The following is a 17,836-nucleotide window of genomic DNA, read 5'->3' as shown; positions in this document are numbered from 1 at the left end:
AAGCTTAAGTTCTACAATTTGACATTTTTTGGATCTCTGCCTGATAAGATGCTGATAACTTTTTTTTTGCAGTACTTGGTCTCCCTTTCTATAAGTTGAGGTATCCTGACCACAAAAGGAATAGAGGTAAAAGTTCTGCTTCAAACAAAAAAAGTATTTTGAAAATTCATTAGAATGCATTGCATTGGAGCATAATGATTTTTTCCAACCAGTGCCACAAAAATCAGCAAGGTCTTAGTAAAGATGATTACCAAACAATCCATCTTTGATAGAAACATTCGGAAATATGAACTCTGTTATTGGTACTCATTAATGCAAAGGAAATACAGGTGTAAATAAATACGAAAATCAATACGAACAAAAACTACCCAACAGTAATTTGCTTACGGCCAGTGCTAAATTTATAGAATTAATATTTCAGGGGTAGTTTTGCAGAACTGTAGAGCACTTTGAATGTAATTACATTGGATGTACTTTAGGGAAGTTATTCAATTTAGGAGTGATACCAGACTTGGCATCAACATGTCAACTCACTGTGGGACATCAATAATCAAAGTACAGTCCTCCACTGTCTTGGCCTTTTGATAGCATAAATTAGAAGATGTTGTGAGATGCTTAATTGTAAATTTGTAGGTCTCTCCTTTTTGAAGAGCAGAACCAAATACACAGCAAAATTAATATCCCTGACAATCTAGGAACTTGAAAAAAAATTCTACTGGAGTAGGCGGTGATCACCTTAGTTAAAATCCCATTGTGAAGACAAGAATCATTTGGGTCGCACCAAGGGGAACACTAGAGACAAAGCAGGAGATAGTAGAAGGTGTCTAAATGCTTAACCAAAGAAGTGGATACCAACAGGTCTCTTAAAATGAAAAATGAAAGGAAGATAAAGGAAGATTTCCAGAGCCTGTTCAATCAAATGGGACACAGAGGGCTGGAGATCATCACCATTAGCACAGTAAAAGGGAAGAGGGTGATGCACAAGAGCCAAAAAAGAGATATAGACAGTGGAGATGACAGTTGTAAGGATGAAAGAAATTAGGCGGGTGGGATAATGTTGTGGACAAGGATATAAGAATTTTAGATCTGACGCAGTGGCTGATGTCAATGTGTAGGAGTAAATGAGGACTGCAGATGCTGGAGAATAGAGTTGAAGAGTGTGGTGATGGAAAAGCAAAGCCGGTCAGGCAGCATCTAAGGAGCAGGAGAGTCAACATTTCATGATGAAGGGCTTATGCCTGAAACGCTGATTCTCCTGTTCTCGTTTGCTGCCTAACTGACTGTGCTTTTCCAGCACCGCACTCATAGATGTCGATGTGTAGGTCAACAAACATAACCTGGTACATTTTACCATACTCTGTTTCTTGTTTCCTATGCAAACAGATTTTTATACAGGCTGGAACATGGAAGACCTATCAGGAATGTGTTGGAGGCAAGATCTCAACTCAAACAAGATTTTAAGGCTATGAGCAGTCTGAAGCAATAGGGAGGGAACCAAAGATAATGATAACAGCCTTCCCATGTTCAGACTAAATATCAGCCAACTGGCTTTGGCAACAGAAAAAAGGTTGAAGAGTCAAAGTGACTGGTGAAAATGTGGAGCTGGGAGTTATTAACAACAGTGGATTATGGAATAATGTCTGTCAAAACATTTTATGCAAACAGCATAAAGGGATGTTCTTTGGAGTAAAGCACTAGAGGTAAAATTCTGCATCTGTGAGCGAGGGTGATCCAAATTTTATGTCCAGAAACATAAATAGATAAAAAGGATAGGAAATGAAAGAGAGTGACCTCACTACCTAGAAGTGGGCACATTAAAAATCCTGACGTCTTTTCTCAGTTTGCAAATCACCATGAACAATACTTCAATTTGTACTTCATTGGCTTCAAGTGCTTTGAGACGCCCTGAGATCATGAAAGGCACAATATTAATCTTTCTTTCAAAGCTGTTCTTTCTTTACAAGTTCAACCACTTCTATATTAAACTAAATAATATCAGTTAGGTGTAAATACAGTAGTTGGAGTCAGCACTTGGTATAGGTGTACTTCAGGAAAAGCACAATGTGGGGCAGGGTAGAAAACTGGAACAAAACTGAACTTTAATCTGGGCCACACAATCCTTAAACTAAATCTCAAACCCAAATTCACTTTTTAAAAAAGAAAAATCACCAATATATAGTTTGCCATCTGGAGATTTAGATTTGCTGGACTTATTCAATTCAAACAGAAATTCAGCCAAATGTAAAGCACCAGTAGTCAAATAAATTTGAATCACCTAAATTCTAATTACATTACTGGAGCTGCAGATTGCGTGCATATGTGTGATAATTCATTAAACTCTCTTTCTCCCTCCTATGCAAAAGATTTTTTTTTGTATGTTATCAATGACAACAGTTTACACTGCTACCTCATAGCATTAGGTACCAAGATTTGACCAGTCTTGGGTGACTGTGTGTGAGTTTTGCACATTCTTCTTGTGTCTGCATGGATTTCCTCCCACAGTCCAAAGACGTGCAGGTTAGGTGGATTAGCCGTGATAAATTGCCCTTAGTGTGCAGAAATGTCTAATTTAGGGGAATGAGCCATGATAAAAGGGGGGTTATGGGGATAGGGTGGAATGCCCTTCAGAGGGTTGGTGTAGAGTTGATGGGTCAAATGGCCTCTAAGTGCACTGGAGCGATTCTATGATTCTATTATATCTACTATGCCTTTTTAAAAAAAAATGTTTCTTCCTTTCAGCTGCGTTGCTCTTTTCTTTCCAAAAATAGTGCTAGGTTTTATCCACAGCTCTCAGCAAAGATGATATATGACTTTACAAGCAAGAGGCTCATCTAAGCTAAGCAGCAGAGTTAAAAGCAGCCACCATTTTGACTTAAAGCTTGTATGCTCCTTAGAATAAATTATACACTTCATATAAAAGGCTTAAATTGACTTTAACACATTCTAAAAATAACAAATTGGCAGGGTGAAAATCAGAGGATTTTGTTAAAGCGCAAACCAATTTTATTTTTCAGGCAAATATAATGGTCAATTACTGCTGGAGTAGTTTAATTCAGAGAAGTATAAACACACAGTGAGGTCAATCAAGAGCCTTTTCAACAAAGCAAAATTAAAGAACCAAGGAAGAATTTGCACTGCTACAGATAACAGCATGCTGATCGACCAATGATTCACCATGCTATCTGGTGCAATAACCAATGTCTCTGTCTAACCCACATACTTCCCACATCTTGAAGTCAATGCCCTTTTGACATAAAAATGCACATTCTAAGGAAGTCACTATTTATAGTGCTTTTGGATCAAGCTGTTTTATGGACGTTTGGCTAAGGGTCTATGTTGAGCCTATGGGAAGGGGGGACTAATCAAGAAACACTCAGATTGCAAATAAAGACATAATGACTCAGAATTTGTTATTATCTCTGCATCTAATAACAAAACATAATAATGCAAAAGAATGCAAAAGCATCACAGAAGATGGGAAGAGCAATGTCAAATGATTACTTTGTATTTTGTTTCCAGAACCATACCTTGCAGAATGAAAGGTTTCCCACATGGTCTGGTAACTTACGTAAGTGTACAACTTTTATAGAAATATGGCACTGAAAGTGAGAAACAGATGCTTTTGATTGAAACATACACATTAGTACAGCACAGCATTGTGGTCATTACCTATAGACTTTTAATCAACAAAAAACATCTGTTTCCAATAGTAAATCATGAAAAATGACAATTACATTTTCATTGTTTATAGGAAGGCCCAGACATACACAACAATCCATTGGCTTATTTCTCTGCAACTGAGATACATACCAACAAATATATATCAAAAAGAAAACTGCATTTTGCCATTTGTGCGCCTTTGAATGTTAACTACCACATCTCTCAATCAGGCAAGCAGGTGGGGAAATTCAAGGCAAGAACTTTTCCACAACCAACATCTTCTTCAAGCTATCAATGCATAAGTCACAATAAGCTTGATTATATATTGAAGATAAAATGTTTTATTTGACTTTCACTCCAGAATATAAGGACGTATATCGTTATTAAAGGTAAATTCTTTAAGATATTGTATTACATTATGAGCACTTACCCAGTGGCACTGACTCACCAAAATAGCATCGTTCTACGTCTCCAATATTATACTTCTTTGCCGATAGATATAGCCTTATTCAGCCCATTTTACATAATGCTGCTTCCAACATTAATTGCGTAGTGATAAAGAATTGTGGGCGGCACGGTGGCACAGTGGTTAGCACTGCTGTCTCACAGCGCCCGAGACCCGGGTTCAATTCCCGACTCAGGCGACTGACTGTGCGGAGTTTGCACGTTCTCCCCGTGTCTGCATGGGTTTCCTCCGGGTGCTCCAGTTTCCTCCCACAGTCCAAAGACGTGCGGGTCAGGTGAATTGGCCATGCTAAATTGCCCGTAGTGTTAGGTAAGGGGTAAATGTAGGGGTATGGGTGGGTTGCGCTTCGGCGGGTCGGTGTGGACTTGTTGGCCCAAAGGGCCTGGTTCCACACTGTAAGTAATCTAATCTAATCTAAACATCCAAAATGGACAGAACTAAATTAGTTCACAAGAATCATGGCCTCAATACTTTTCTTTCTGGCCACCAAATGTTCAAATCATAGTGATATAAATGTTGACTCATTACTAGAAGGGAAAAGTTAGAAGCCTTTTCTTTTATTTACAGAAGGTTACTGGAATATTAAATGGACTACCACAAGTGACTAATGTAACTGAGTGAATCATGACTATTAAGTGGGAATCAGATGAACTGTGAAAGAAAAATAAAAGATGATACGGAGTAAGAGGAAGGAAATGAGATGAAATGAATTCATTCTCATGTGTTACTATCACAGACAATGAATGGATTAAACGTCAGCATTCAGTGCTGAATTTCTGAGTCTGTCAACATTGGTTCAGGAATTTCTCTTTTCTTTATTCTTGCATGGGATGTTGGTATTGTTGGCAAGGTGGCATTTGTTGCCTACCACTATGCTACCAGCTCCTCCCACTGACATTCCCCATAAAATGAATAATATTAGGATGGGCCACCCACTCTACCCTGCCTATCTTCCAAAGAAACTGTAATGTCCATTTTGCAGCCATTCCACATTATCCAGCTGCTGCTTGACTGATTCCAGAGATCCAAACAGAAGCAATTTAGTCATCTAAGTAAGTTTAAATTTATATTCTATAATTATTATTTTGTTACCACAGTACTTAATCATTTTTGAAAAAAACATGTTGTTGAACCTTTTCATTAGCATAGAATCCCAAAATATCAAATCTCAAAGGAAACAATATTCTGCCTTGATTGATGCAAGATTAAAAGCTTCAATAGCGCACCCTTAATGGCATTGTGGGTATACTGACACCAAATGACTGCAGATGTTCAAGAAAGCAGCCCACCACCATCACCTCAAAGACAACTGGGGTTGGACAATCAATGTTGGCCCTGCCAGCGATTCCCATGAATTACCTTTTAAAAACCTGTTTCAGCAATAAATATTCATTGTGAACAAATACATATTAGAACTGTCTGCCTCTTACATAGGGCATTGTTGCCTGAATACACTCTTTGTAGTAAACGCATATGTTTATGTCAGAATCTGATTGTGTTGATGCACATTTGGACTCTCACTGCTCTCCTCTGGATTGGTGAGACCTCACCTGGAATACTGTGTACAGGTTTTGTCTCCTTATTTAAGTCAGGATATATTTGTCTTGGAGGCAGTTCAGACAAGTTTCACAAGGCACATTCCTAAAATGAAAGTGTCTTCCCTTGTAAAGAAAGGCTGAACAGGTTGCGTCGATATTCAGTGGCGTTAAAAAGAACGAAGCATGATTGTACTGTAACATACAAGATTGAGACAAGGCTTGACAAGGTAGATGCTGAGAAGATATTACATCTTATGGGGAAATTGAGAACAAAGGGACACTGTTTTAAAATAGCATACCTCCCATTTAACGTGAGGAAGTGGAGAAATTTCTCCTCATTGTCATTTGTCCATGGAATTCTTTTGCACAGGGAGTAGTCTAAATAGACAACTTTAAATTCGACAGATTTTTGAGCTGGGAGTTAATGGTTATGGGGGCATGTTAGAAAATGGAATCAAAGCCACAATCAAGGCAGCCATAATCTTATTGATTGTCTAAGCAGGCTTTTGGACAAAATGGCCAACTCTTGCTCATATTTCTGATTATTTTCCTAACTTAACGAGGACTCTTACTCACAAGGTCTTATGGGCAAAGAGTAGAAATCATAAGAATAAAGTATATAACATATTATCGATATTAATTCTTCTCAAAATTTGCATCCTAATCTGCAATAGTAAATGAATATAAAGATTTAATATGCTCAATCTCAGTTAGGAGAGTTCCAAAGCGTGATTTACAACAATGGCTGTACTGGTTGGAGCATGGTGAAATCTACCACCTTGGGTAAAGTTCAGCATGGTCTATTTCGTTGTGGAGTGACAGCATCCTCCAAGCTAATACTACACCAAACACTGAGGTGCCACTAATAGAAACAAGAAGTTGGTGTATAATTAGCTATGATTTTAAAAGCAAATTCAAGGGACTTATAAACTTACATTTCCACACTTTCGAACAGAATGTATCCAATAAGTGATTTTCATTTCAAAAAAACACATTGAAAACAGATGTTAAAATCAACAAACCTTTCTTTTGTTTTACCATTGGTCTTTGTTTTGTTTTATTAGTACAATTAGTGAGAAGGTTCAAAGCAAGAATTTAAGTTTTCTCTTCTGGACACAGGTGTTCATTAATCTACAATTACTTCATGTGGAGCTAATGTACAACTGTAATTATTACATTTAATTCCTGCTTAGTGAATAACCCACTTATCATCACAAATTGTTGCAGCATGGTCCACCCTGAAAATTCTGGACTGGAAAGTATCAAGATTTAAAAGCAGTTACAAACATATTTCTGATTTCACCATGAGCACTTTCTCTCCTAGAAGCAAAGAGAAAACACACAAAAGTACAATGTAGGTTTGTCAAGCTCTGAAAAGAGAGAACTTGCATTAATGGTTGAGACTGAGTTCTTTCATCAGAGCTTTAATGAAGAATCTACACTTGAAACATTAACCTGCCTTTTCAGATGGAGCCACACCTACTGTGTACTTCTAGCCTTTTATGTTTATTGCCTCACATTTCCAACATTCTCTTTGTTTTCCTTGTACTTTCACTGCTATGTCTTCTGAAATTCATTATATTCATGAAGCGACAAAATGACACTCCTGTGGCTTCATATCACAATGATAGAAACAAACTCACCAAAGCATTAGGCTGTGTGTGTAAGAGCAAGAGATCCTACACCTATAAAGGATTAAGGGATTGATTTTTGTTAGAACACTTTGGACTTCAGAAAAAAAAAGCACACTAAGAGTCAGAAATTAATCTTTGGAGAGCCAGTGACCATACCATCCGTAAAGTCACCGAGAACTATTCAATACTGGGACAGTCTTGTGCTTAGTGATACATCTTGGCAGGCAATTATTCCTGTATTTAAAGAAACAAAAGTGGTGCATGTGTTGACCCACTTAGAACTGATACAATCAGCTAGAATGTTAATCATTAAAAAATATTAATGCTTAAAACAGAGTTATTAATCTTGCCTGTAAGGCTACAACCTATGCAGTTCACAAACTGATTTTTAAATGGTTTCCACATTACTCTACAAAAAGGATGATGGAAATCACATTTCAAGAAAAGGTTACTCTTATGCACTGATTATTAGAGACATTAGTCGTTTATTTATAAGTGAGAAACTAAGGTGAAGGACTGCGGTCTGGAAGTGCAATGTGCCAACAAGGTAGGAAAGACTGAAAAGAAACATTGATTTCACATTCTGATTTCAGTTTTAAAAGCATGAAAATGACAGCAAGATGGGGGGGAAAAAAATGGACAACTACAACAAATAATGTTCCAGGTTTGAGATCTTTTGAAAGTGAGAGTTCAGGACTACGACTTTCACACAGTTCTGATCTAAAGTAAAAGCTGTTTTCCGAGCTTAGATAGACTTGGAAAGTAAGCTTAAAAGGAGCGCTGATAATTGTTATATTATTAAAATAATGAATCATCAGGTTACAAATAAAACCAAGACTCTGTTAAAAAGTTTGTTCGTCTTTGTCTTCTACAAAGAACTGAATACTAAATCACAAATGTCCTGCAATACAATAAAAGGTTTTTATAAATCTGGCCCATAGAACATAATTTGAATTCTTAAAGTAGTTTATTCTGGTCAATTCTTTAATATATTTCATGCCATCTTTACTCAAGACAATTTCTAATATTAATCATCCTGACATAATATAAATATCGAAATACTATATGAATAGTAAATTCAGAGATTCTATTTGTAAAACAAAAGAAAAAAAGTGTATTGATAAAGCAAAATGAAAATGAATCAAATTTGGAAACACTTTTTTGAAGGTAGATAAATTATTTAGTTATGTTTTTGTTTTTCTTGAAGCTATGAGTGGATTTAGTTTCTGAAGAACTTTAGTTTAGTTTTATTAGAATTCCTTGGCTGTGACGTCACAATCACAGTTAACTTCTAGACATTATACAACAGACATTTTTGGCACCATATAAACTGGTGAACCCCACCAGGTGGTATTACTGCACTTTTAACCTCATCAAACTTTCAAATCATAAAACATATTGTTACCAGACATTTTTTTGAATTCCCTGGTTGACGGTAGTGTCAAGTTTCAGGAATGACAGGAACATGGAGAACTGGCATTTCTCTAAATAAGTAAGTATCTTTTTAAACACTGAAACAGCATTTAAAGTTTTTTTTGTGAATGTGACTTGCTGATTTCCCCCCCCCCATCCAAAACCCAATTTCCTTCAATACATTGTTGAACTTATTATTATATCATGTCTGTCAACCCACATCTCTTTGCCCCTTCCTGTACTGCCAGGTAATCAATTTGTCGTCACTCTTGGTAACCCCAGTAAAGTCATCAGTGAAATGAGTTACAGCTGTGAAACCATCAGGAAGAAGAACAGCCAAGAATATGCTGCTGATAGCACATCGAGGTCTCAAAGATGAAATATTAATGCACGATTTGTTTATCTGCAAGCTCACATCTTCCAGCACTGAGCTGTTAATTTTCTATCTGTGCAGACAACAGATCACTCAGTCATGAACTCTTCACAGCCATTACACAGAGACATTTTGATTAAGTATGCCTAATGTAGTGTATAGGAAAGAATGAAAACACTCAGCCTGCCAACTTTTGATTGACCATTAAGCCACTGATGAATGTGCCTGTCAAGGGAGAGACAATTACCTCAACAATGAAGAAAGTCTTCTGGAGGGTTATTTCTATAGCAGTGACACATTTACCAGATTACAGCCATGCAAGTTGAAAGCGTGTAAACTAATAGCCAAGATTTCTTCATAATGTATTCATCCCACTCTCCTTAAAGGAGAGGAAATGAAGAAAAAAACACATTTAAAAAAAAACTAAACAAAATAATTGTGCATGTCTGGGCAAGAAAATGACAGGGGCAGGCGTTACGTCACTAGCACATGCGTTGCCATAGTGAGTGATTTATTGATATTTATCGAGAATGAATAGATCAAAGCCTGCCACATGACAGGTGATCAATCACGCGTCAAATCAAAGATGGCAATCGACTTTAAGACCAGTTAAGTGGGTGGATCCGGCGGATGAAAAATGAACTTTTATTTCTGTGCCCCACACCACCAAATATCACAACTCTCAGGAGGAAAGGTTTAAGCAGGCAATTTATTTCCCAGATTAGATTCCTCTTTTGTAAAGCTATGTTTTTTTTTATCTCTCTCTCGGAGGGTTATGAGACTTGAGCTACAATCGGACAAAGTTCCAGCAGCACTTCCATGTATATCTCAGCCAGAGCTTACGAAGTGCCCGCTTCTCCACAATTCCGTTGCTTTTGTTTTTTTACCCTGACAGAGAGCAGCCCATTTAACCGCGGTAAGAGCACAAATCCCCTGCACTGCAAACATTGTATCAGATTACAGTCAAATATTGCAACCCATCCATCTTTTTTTTTCTCTCTCTCGCAAAGAGAGAGGGAGACTGCATTCCCTTTGACTGACAGGGAATAAACACACACGGGTTACATTGTGCTGGACCAGGCAAAGTCCCCATCAGCATGAACTCCACACACACACAGACACACACACACACAGCTCAGAGTCCCCGCTAAACTCACCGAAAAGAATCCACATCCAACAACAAAACAACAAAAACTTCAGGCAAAAGAGGGAAGTCTCAACAAAATCACACCACCCAACCCACCCCCAAACACCAACGACCACATGAGCTATATCACAGAACGCGTTTGGACAGGAAGATTTTCTGTTTCTTTTTAATAAAATAACACAATTGCTGAATAATAACAGTGCCGGGGTCAGAGCAGAGGTAAGATATTAGAAGTTGTTTGTTTACCTGCAGCCCGTTTGGGTGCTTGCTGCTTCCTCCGCGGCATGTTGTGTGAGAGTTTCAACTTGACTTTTCTTCAGGTGTGTGAAGAGGTGAGGCTGAGGGGAGGGAAGGGGGGGGGGGTGATGAGGGAGGGGAGGACGGGGAAGAGGAGGGATGCTCAGCGGTGGCGAGTTCTCTATCTGCGTGTGTATAGATGTGTAGGTGTTAAAGACAATATCCTAAATATTACACAGAATAACGTATGGAAGTGTCGGGGGGGGGGGGGGGGGGGATGAGCTGGTGGCTGGGTTTGCACAGAGACGCACCACCCCCCCGGCTGGACGATCGCAGCTGTCGGTCCTGCCTCCCTCTCCCTGTCTCAGTCTCTCTCTCTCTCTCCTTTCCCCGAGCGAGCGCCTGTTGGAGCAGTGGCGGAGCGGAGCTTCTGCTGCTCTCGGTCGGTCGGTGGCTGGTAGCTTTTCCGGAGGGACTGGGCTCAGTCTCACTCGTACAGACACGGGTAAGCGATAGAAGCGAGCATCGATCCCCTCCTCCTCCCTTCTGCTCCTCCTTCTGGCAAAGTCAAATGCAATCTATAGCAGCCTCATCCTTGCATTTGACAGCATCTGGAACAGTGAAAAATGAAAGCAGAACAGAAATCTATCAATAACAAGGCGCTGAGTATTTGTTAACGACAGTAAGAACAATGCATACACAATGACAGAATTATGAATTCTATCTGAACTGGGAATTGGATGAGCATTTTGCACTCAGATCGTACGCATACATCTATCCGTTCTGTGTAAAATTATTCCTAAAGCATTCTCTGAAACAGAAAGCTGACCCCCGATATAAACTTTTGAAACTGTCTCAATTTGTGGCGACATATGATCCCGACAAAGACCATTTCTGCCAACTTTCTTTTTTTTTCGCGTGAGCTGGTTTCCCACTTATGCTGCGCACGGAAATGTTTATAGAAAACAAGGCAACTATTTGCGGATAAGCTTTGGCTGTAATTATTCACGTTACACATAACGCGACACGCAACTTGCTTTAATATAATGTTGATAAACATTTGGTTTATACGACATAGATGTTAAGCATGTACATTTGCACAGACAATATGCCTGTGTACTATAGGTACAATATTGTTACATGGGTTTCAAAATAAATAAACATAAATTACAATTATGTGAATCAGGCATATAGACATGTGAAACACCATGGACCCTGGATTGTATATGTTCACGAATGCAAAATCTTAATTGCTCCCAGAAAGTTTAAAAAAAAAGTTCCTTCTGTTTTTCAATTTCTGTCAATCGAACATGAAGAGTTGAGCCTGCAGACATAGAGATATGTCCCGGTAAGTACCATGATATCTGATACCAATTCATGACAATACAAGAGCAGGTGTTATGCAGATGCAATTTTAAATATTTTAGAACTGCTGACTCTAAATTCGAATTCCAGTAAGAAATAAGAACAGCAGAAACTGGAACGGATTTGTTTAGTAATCTCTGCTGAATGTAAATAAACCGAGAATTACAATTCCATGGTTAGTGTCCATGGGTAGGCATGAATTGCTTGAGTACAGTTCAGTGCTGCAGAAGCCAGACATGCTGGGACAGAGCCAACGGACCCAGGTTTGAAATTCAGTATTACTAAACGTTCCAGGACAATTTATAACACGCTTGATGAAGTTATCAATCCCCAAGAATATTTGCTGCTAAATTGTGCTTTTTTCTAACACCAAAGCTAATAATTGGTGTGCATCTTGAAAATCTATCCACTCCAAAACGCGTTTGACTCGAGATTAAGTTCAATTGTGGAATTCAGAAAACGCAGCAAAATTAACCTGTGTGTGGAAAGGCAAATGAGCGCTGAGGATTAAACTTTTTTCTTTAAAAAAAAGATGTATCTGGAATTCTTCATTATTTTGAATCAAGAATAAAAAAAGTCAGTTATGAGAGATTTCACTCACTTGAGAAACACGAATGAGAAGGAATGGTCAAATGAATGAATCTGTAAATGTGTTTTTAAAAGCGTATGAAATCACATTTACAAAATATCTGACCAGCACATTTTAGTCTGACCTAACATCATACATTGCCACGAATAATGTATACATCGACACCGTCCCACGACGCGACAAGCTAATAAAGTTGTGTGGTGCTATATTGTTCTTAATATGGGTTTGATGAGTAACCTTACTCATACGCTTTAAGACTGATGGATGAGACTGACTGGCCGTACTTACGAATTTACCATGTCCCAGGATTTGGAGGCACATCAATAATTTACTGGATAGTTCGGAAGAGTCACTTGATGAACTTCGGCTGGCAATCCTTGATGGTGAACATACAAATGATTGCTATCCTGGTCTTACATGAGAAATCGAAGAGACTTGCGCGCTTTCCGATCGCCCAGTACGAACTTCAGCGGAGCTGCTTTTGTCAGTGCTATCTGTCCCTGGACGGCAATGGATCACAGGACTCTCTGATCACTGACATCTCCAGCCCTCTTCGATTAGCTAAACTCACCGGCAGGCTGCACCGACCGGTTACTGTGTGATTAAGAAACCATCAAAGGCATGTAATCTAATCAACTAAACCAGGAAGGAAAATCACCGACCATGGGTTAACCTCTGTTCTGTCAAATCAGTGACCGCGAGCCTGCCGAGTGTAACAGAGCAGCAGAAGCTACAACTCCCAGTCAATGTACTCTGCCTGTTGTCTAAATACACCCCAACCCGATTTCAATCAATAAAAACCTTTCACCCACATCATACCATAGACCATCCGGCAGTTCTGATCTCCTCGACACCTTACACGATCTGCCAATCATTACGTGCATGATAGTGTCAATAGAATCAACAATTTGATAATATAATTACACAACCCTTGGCTCAGCCTCCAATCTGGTCCAATGCAGCATTAATTGAAACGATGTCAAGGGGCTTTAAATATCCTGAAACTCACCCTGCAAAAAAAAAAGTGATTTGAATGATTTTCATTGAAGATACATAGTAATCCTCACCTGCCGGTTAGAAGGATAACCGATTGAAAAGGTCACCCAACTTTCTCATGATACAACTTCAAGTCTTCACTAAATTTGAACCATTGGGTAGAATAATCGTTATGTTTCGCACTTTCAATATTTACCTCGGCGAGATCAGATTTTTATTCTCTCCCACGCTTCAATAATCCTTTTTATCCTAAAATCTGATCTGCAGTTGTTAATCATACAAGATTTATCAACCCGCTGATCTATCGTCATAATTTTATACTTCAAATTCCACACTGAACCCCAAATCTGTGAAAAAAAATCATAGTTCTAAATTTACCCTGAAGTTCAGTCTGTCAATCATAATTACTGCCCAATTCCACCTTGAACCCAATTTGTCAATCATTCCTTCAACTTTAGCTCTGTCAATTATGCTCACCTACACTAAAGCCCATCTGTCAGGATCACAGTGCAGCCCTTGTAGTGATATGATATTCCTTATGATTAAATAGCCCTTGAAGACACACTGTTCTATTTACAATTGTGCCATTAGGATACAGTATAATAGCTACGTACAGGTGATGAAATAAATGATCTCTATACCAAGTCACACTCTGATGAAGTATGTTCATAGGCAATACTTCTAATTTCCACTTTATGATCAGTCTATTAATGAAAATTTAATCATCTGTCACTATTTTCACTCTGATGCTAAATTAAAATCAGATGTGCCTGTCATCCTAACTCCATTATATGAAACATATTTACAGACATCTATTTCCATTCCGAGGCTGCCTTACCATGTTAACAATCAAATATACCTCACTTTATTCTAACTAAGGAATAGGAAAAAATGAAATTTTATCCTAACCTAGAGTGTGCCAAACATCTTTTCCTGTTCTGACTAATTATAATTTTTTTCATTCGGTTTCACCATGATTCAAGCCCCTCTCTGCCAAATATCATCTAATATATTCAACTTGACCTTAACCAATGTTATTCATCATAATCTTATAATCTAATGCTTTTAGTATCTTTGACTATTAATGAGATGTAATAATCCATCTTGTGTTCTACACAGGCAGCTAATTACATCTACCATACACATCCTATAAATGCAGCTATACGTACTATTAATTCGAACTTTGTCAAGCAATTATAATACATATGAGATAGTACAAAGGATGAGTTAGGAATGTTCATCTGAATGCACTACAAGTTCCACTACCTTCGCCATATTGATATCCGTATTTCATTAATTACCATCCATTGCTCTATAAAATGCATCCAAATTCTGTTTTCAGATCCAAACCATTAGAGGACTGGTTGACCCAGCATGCCTTCAGTGTAAAATGTCAGGCAAATATTCATTTTCTTATGTTAGCAAGTGCGATTTTAAATGTAACTGATGACAAATACAAGAAAGCAAACTAACTTCTATCATGATAATTGGTAAGTTATAGCTACATTAAAGGATGCAACACACTCTACAAATCAGGATGTAGGTTTGCTCGCTGAGCTGTAGGTTTGATATCCAGACATTTCATTACCTGGCTGGGTAACATCATCAGTGGCGACCTCCAAGTGAAACAAAGCTGTTGTCTCCTGCTTTCTATTTATATGTTTGTCCTGTATGGGGTTCCTGGGGTTTGTGGTGATGTCATTTCCTGTTCGTTTTCTGAGGGGTTGATAGATGGCATCTAGATCTATGTGCTTGTTTATGGCATTGTGATTGGAGTGCCAGGCCTCCAGGAATTCTCTGGCATGTCTTTGCTTAGCCTGTCCCAGGATAGATGTGTTGTCCCAGTCGAAATGGTGTTTTTTTCATCTGTGTATAGGGCTACAAGGGAGAGAGGGTCGTGTCTTTTTGTGGCTAGCTAGTGTTTGTGTATCCTGGTGGCTACCTTTCTTCCTGTTTGTCCTATGTAGTGTTTGTGGCAGTCCTTGCATGGAATTTTGTAGATGACGTTGGTTTTGTTCATGGGTTGTACTGTGTCTTTTAAGTTTGTTAGTTTTTGTTTGACAGTGTTGGTGGGTTTGTGTGCTACTAGGATTCCGAGTATGTCGTTTCTGAAATTTCTTTGATGTAAGGTAAGGTGGTTAGGGTTTCTGGCTGTGTTTGGTCTGCTTGTCGTGGTTTGTTCTTGAGGAATCTGCGGACTGTATTTTTTTGAGTATCCGTTCTTCTTGAATACGTTGTATAGGTGGTTCTCCTCTGTTTTCCGAAGTTCTTCTGTGTTGCAGTGTGTGGTGGCTCGTTGGAATAGTGTTCTGATACAGCTTCGTTTGTTGTGTTGGGATGCTTGCTAGTATAGTTAAATATTTGGTCAGTGTTTGTCAGTTTTCTGGATATACAGGTTTGTAGATCTCCGTTGTCCTTTCTTTCGACTGTGACAGTGACAGGCTAAGCAAAGACATGCCAGAGAATTCCTAGAGGCCTGGCACTCCAACCACAACGCCATAAACAAACACATAGATCTAGATGCCATGTATCAACCCCTCAGAAAACGAACAGGAAATGACATCACCACAAACCCCAGGAACCCCATCCAGGACAAACATATAAATAGAAAGCAGGAGACAACAGCTTTGTTTCACTTGGAGGTCGCCACTGATGGTGTTACCTAGCCAGGTAATGAAATGTCTGGATATCAAACCTACAGCTCAGCGAGCAAACCTACACCCTGAACCTCAGCCCGAGATACAAACCTTCACAAACCTTGCAAAAACACTCTACAAATATTTGAGAAACCTTGTCAACCGTTAGAGTAATACTCAAGTGGTTAACCATCGTCCAAACCTTGAGAGTAAGTTCCAAGCTGAATCACTACAACCTACTTGCAAAGATAATAATATTTTGTTTATTTTCATTACATTTAGGGTATTTTTAGGCTGAGGAATAACAAATCTAATTTCCTTTTGTTAATTACAACCACTTTAGCCACTAAACATTTATATTTGTGTCCACACTGTAAAGGTATTTTCTTTTCAGAACATATGCAATAGGTTTTTTTGCTATGTGATTTCATTATTATTGCCTTACAACAGACACAGCTTTAACATCATGTCTGAGAACTGATTCAATCCACGTCTGTACTTCATTAAGATATGTGATGACCTCTTAAACTCTAGCAACTACACAGAACACAATGATCTCAGGTGCTTGACAAATTTGAACTGGACATTATACACATTATGGGAGAGAAAAGTGGGAATATTATGTAATGAATCTATACAAAGGGTGTAATTGGGTCGGTTTTAAATTGTATATTTTGCAAGGAAAAGAAAATACTCTATTTTGAAGAGAATTTTCCAAGGAATGTTTATTATCTGCTGACCCATTTTGTTTTACCCTAGTGTTTTTCTAATAATCATACCTATTCCTTTTCACCTGCCCTGTCCCCTAACCTAACAGGACGTATCTCTCTCCTTATCTATCTGTGGTTTGTCAACCTTAATCAGAAACAATTTATTTTACACTAATCCTACTTTTTGCATTATCATCTTCATCCAAAATTCAATTCTGCCAATCAGCATCTATGGCTCCACATTATTTTTTGTCATCACTTGTCATAATGAGATATCTCCAAGTCCTAATATAACCCCAGTCTGTTGATCATAGTGATGTCTATTCTATTCTCACCATGACTCCAGATAGACATCAGCAATCATTCTTTGTTACCTTAAGATCTCTGTGCCAGTCATTACTGCTTATATCAAAGCATTAAGTAAGGTGCTAGGAACCAATTCTAGTCTTAGTCTCTTAGCCAAGTTCATATTCAACCTAAAACATAAGTTAAACCTAACCTAACAATTAATAATAAGCACACTTTCCAGCTTACCAATCAAAATACAAACCCACTAGTTACTTTACTTTGACTATCTCAGACATGGCAAAAGTGAGGACTGCAGATGCTGGAGATCAGAGTCAAGATTAGAGTGATGCTGGAAAAGCACAGCAGGTCAGGCAGCATCCAAGGAGTAAAAAAATCAACGTTTCGGGCAAAAGCCCTTCATTATCTCAGATATGTACAAGCATATAAAACTAAAAATCTGTGATAGTAAGTTTGTAAGGCTAAATAATTCAACAGTGCAATGTGGTGCATATGATATCTACTGTTTTGATGATAGATCAAGTAGAAATAATGTTTTACTGATGAATTATGGCGTATATATGTAACAAGCTCACTGAAAGTAACATTAGCTATTATATGAGCTAGACAATTATATCAATAATAAAAACAAAGAACTCAGCAATTCTGCTAGCATCTATGATGAGAGAAACAGAGTAAACATTTTGTGTCCAATATTCTTTGGAACTGTTCTGAAGAAGATTCCCATTGGATATGAAACATTAACACTAGTTCTCTCTCCACAGAT

General features: G+C 38.2%; 1 protein-coding gene across 4 annotated transcripts in view; it reads right to left on the bottom strand.

Annotated features, from left to right (window-relative positions):
• The window catches only part of LOC132822716 (teashirt homolog 2), a 515,808-nt gene extending 505,116 nt beyond the window's left edge, over positions 1 to 10,692 (bottom strand). For all 4 annotated transcript variants that reach the window (XM_060835991.1, XM_060835994.1, XM_060835993.1 and 1 more), the window contains exon 1: positions 10,478 to 10,692. In XM_060835991.1, the coding sequence (XP_060691974.1) occupies positions 10,478 to 10,517 (40 nt within the window). In that variant the 5' untranslated portion in view covers positions 10,518 to 10,692. The remainder of the gene's footprint in view (positions 1 to 10,477) is intronic.
• Between the last annotated feature and the right edge of the window lie 7,144 nt (positions 10,693 to 17,836).

This window comes from Hemiscyllium ocellatum, chromosome 15 (genome assembly GCF_020745735.1).
Source record: "Hemiscyllium ocellatum isolate sHemOce1 chromosome 15, sHemOce1.pat.X.cur, whole genome shotgun sequence".
Lineage (NCBI taxonomy): Eukaryota > Metazoa > Chordata > Chondrichthyes > Orectolobiformes > Hemiscylliidae > Hemiscyllium > Hemiscyllium ocellatum.
This window is presented reverse-complemented; position numbering and strand designations above follow the sequence as displayed.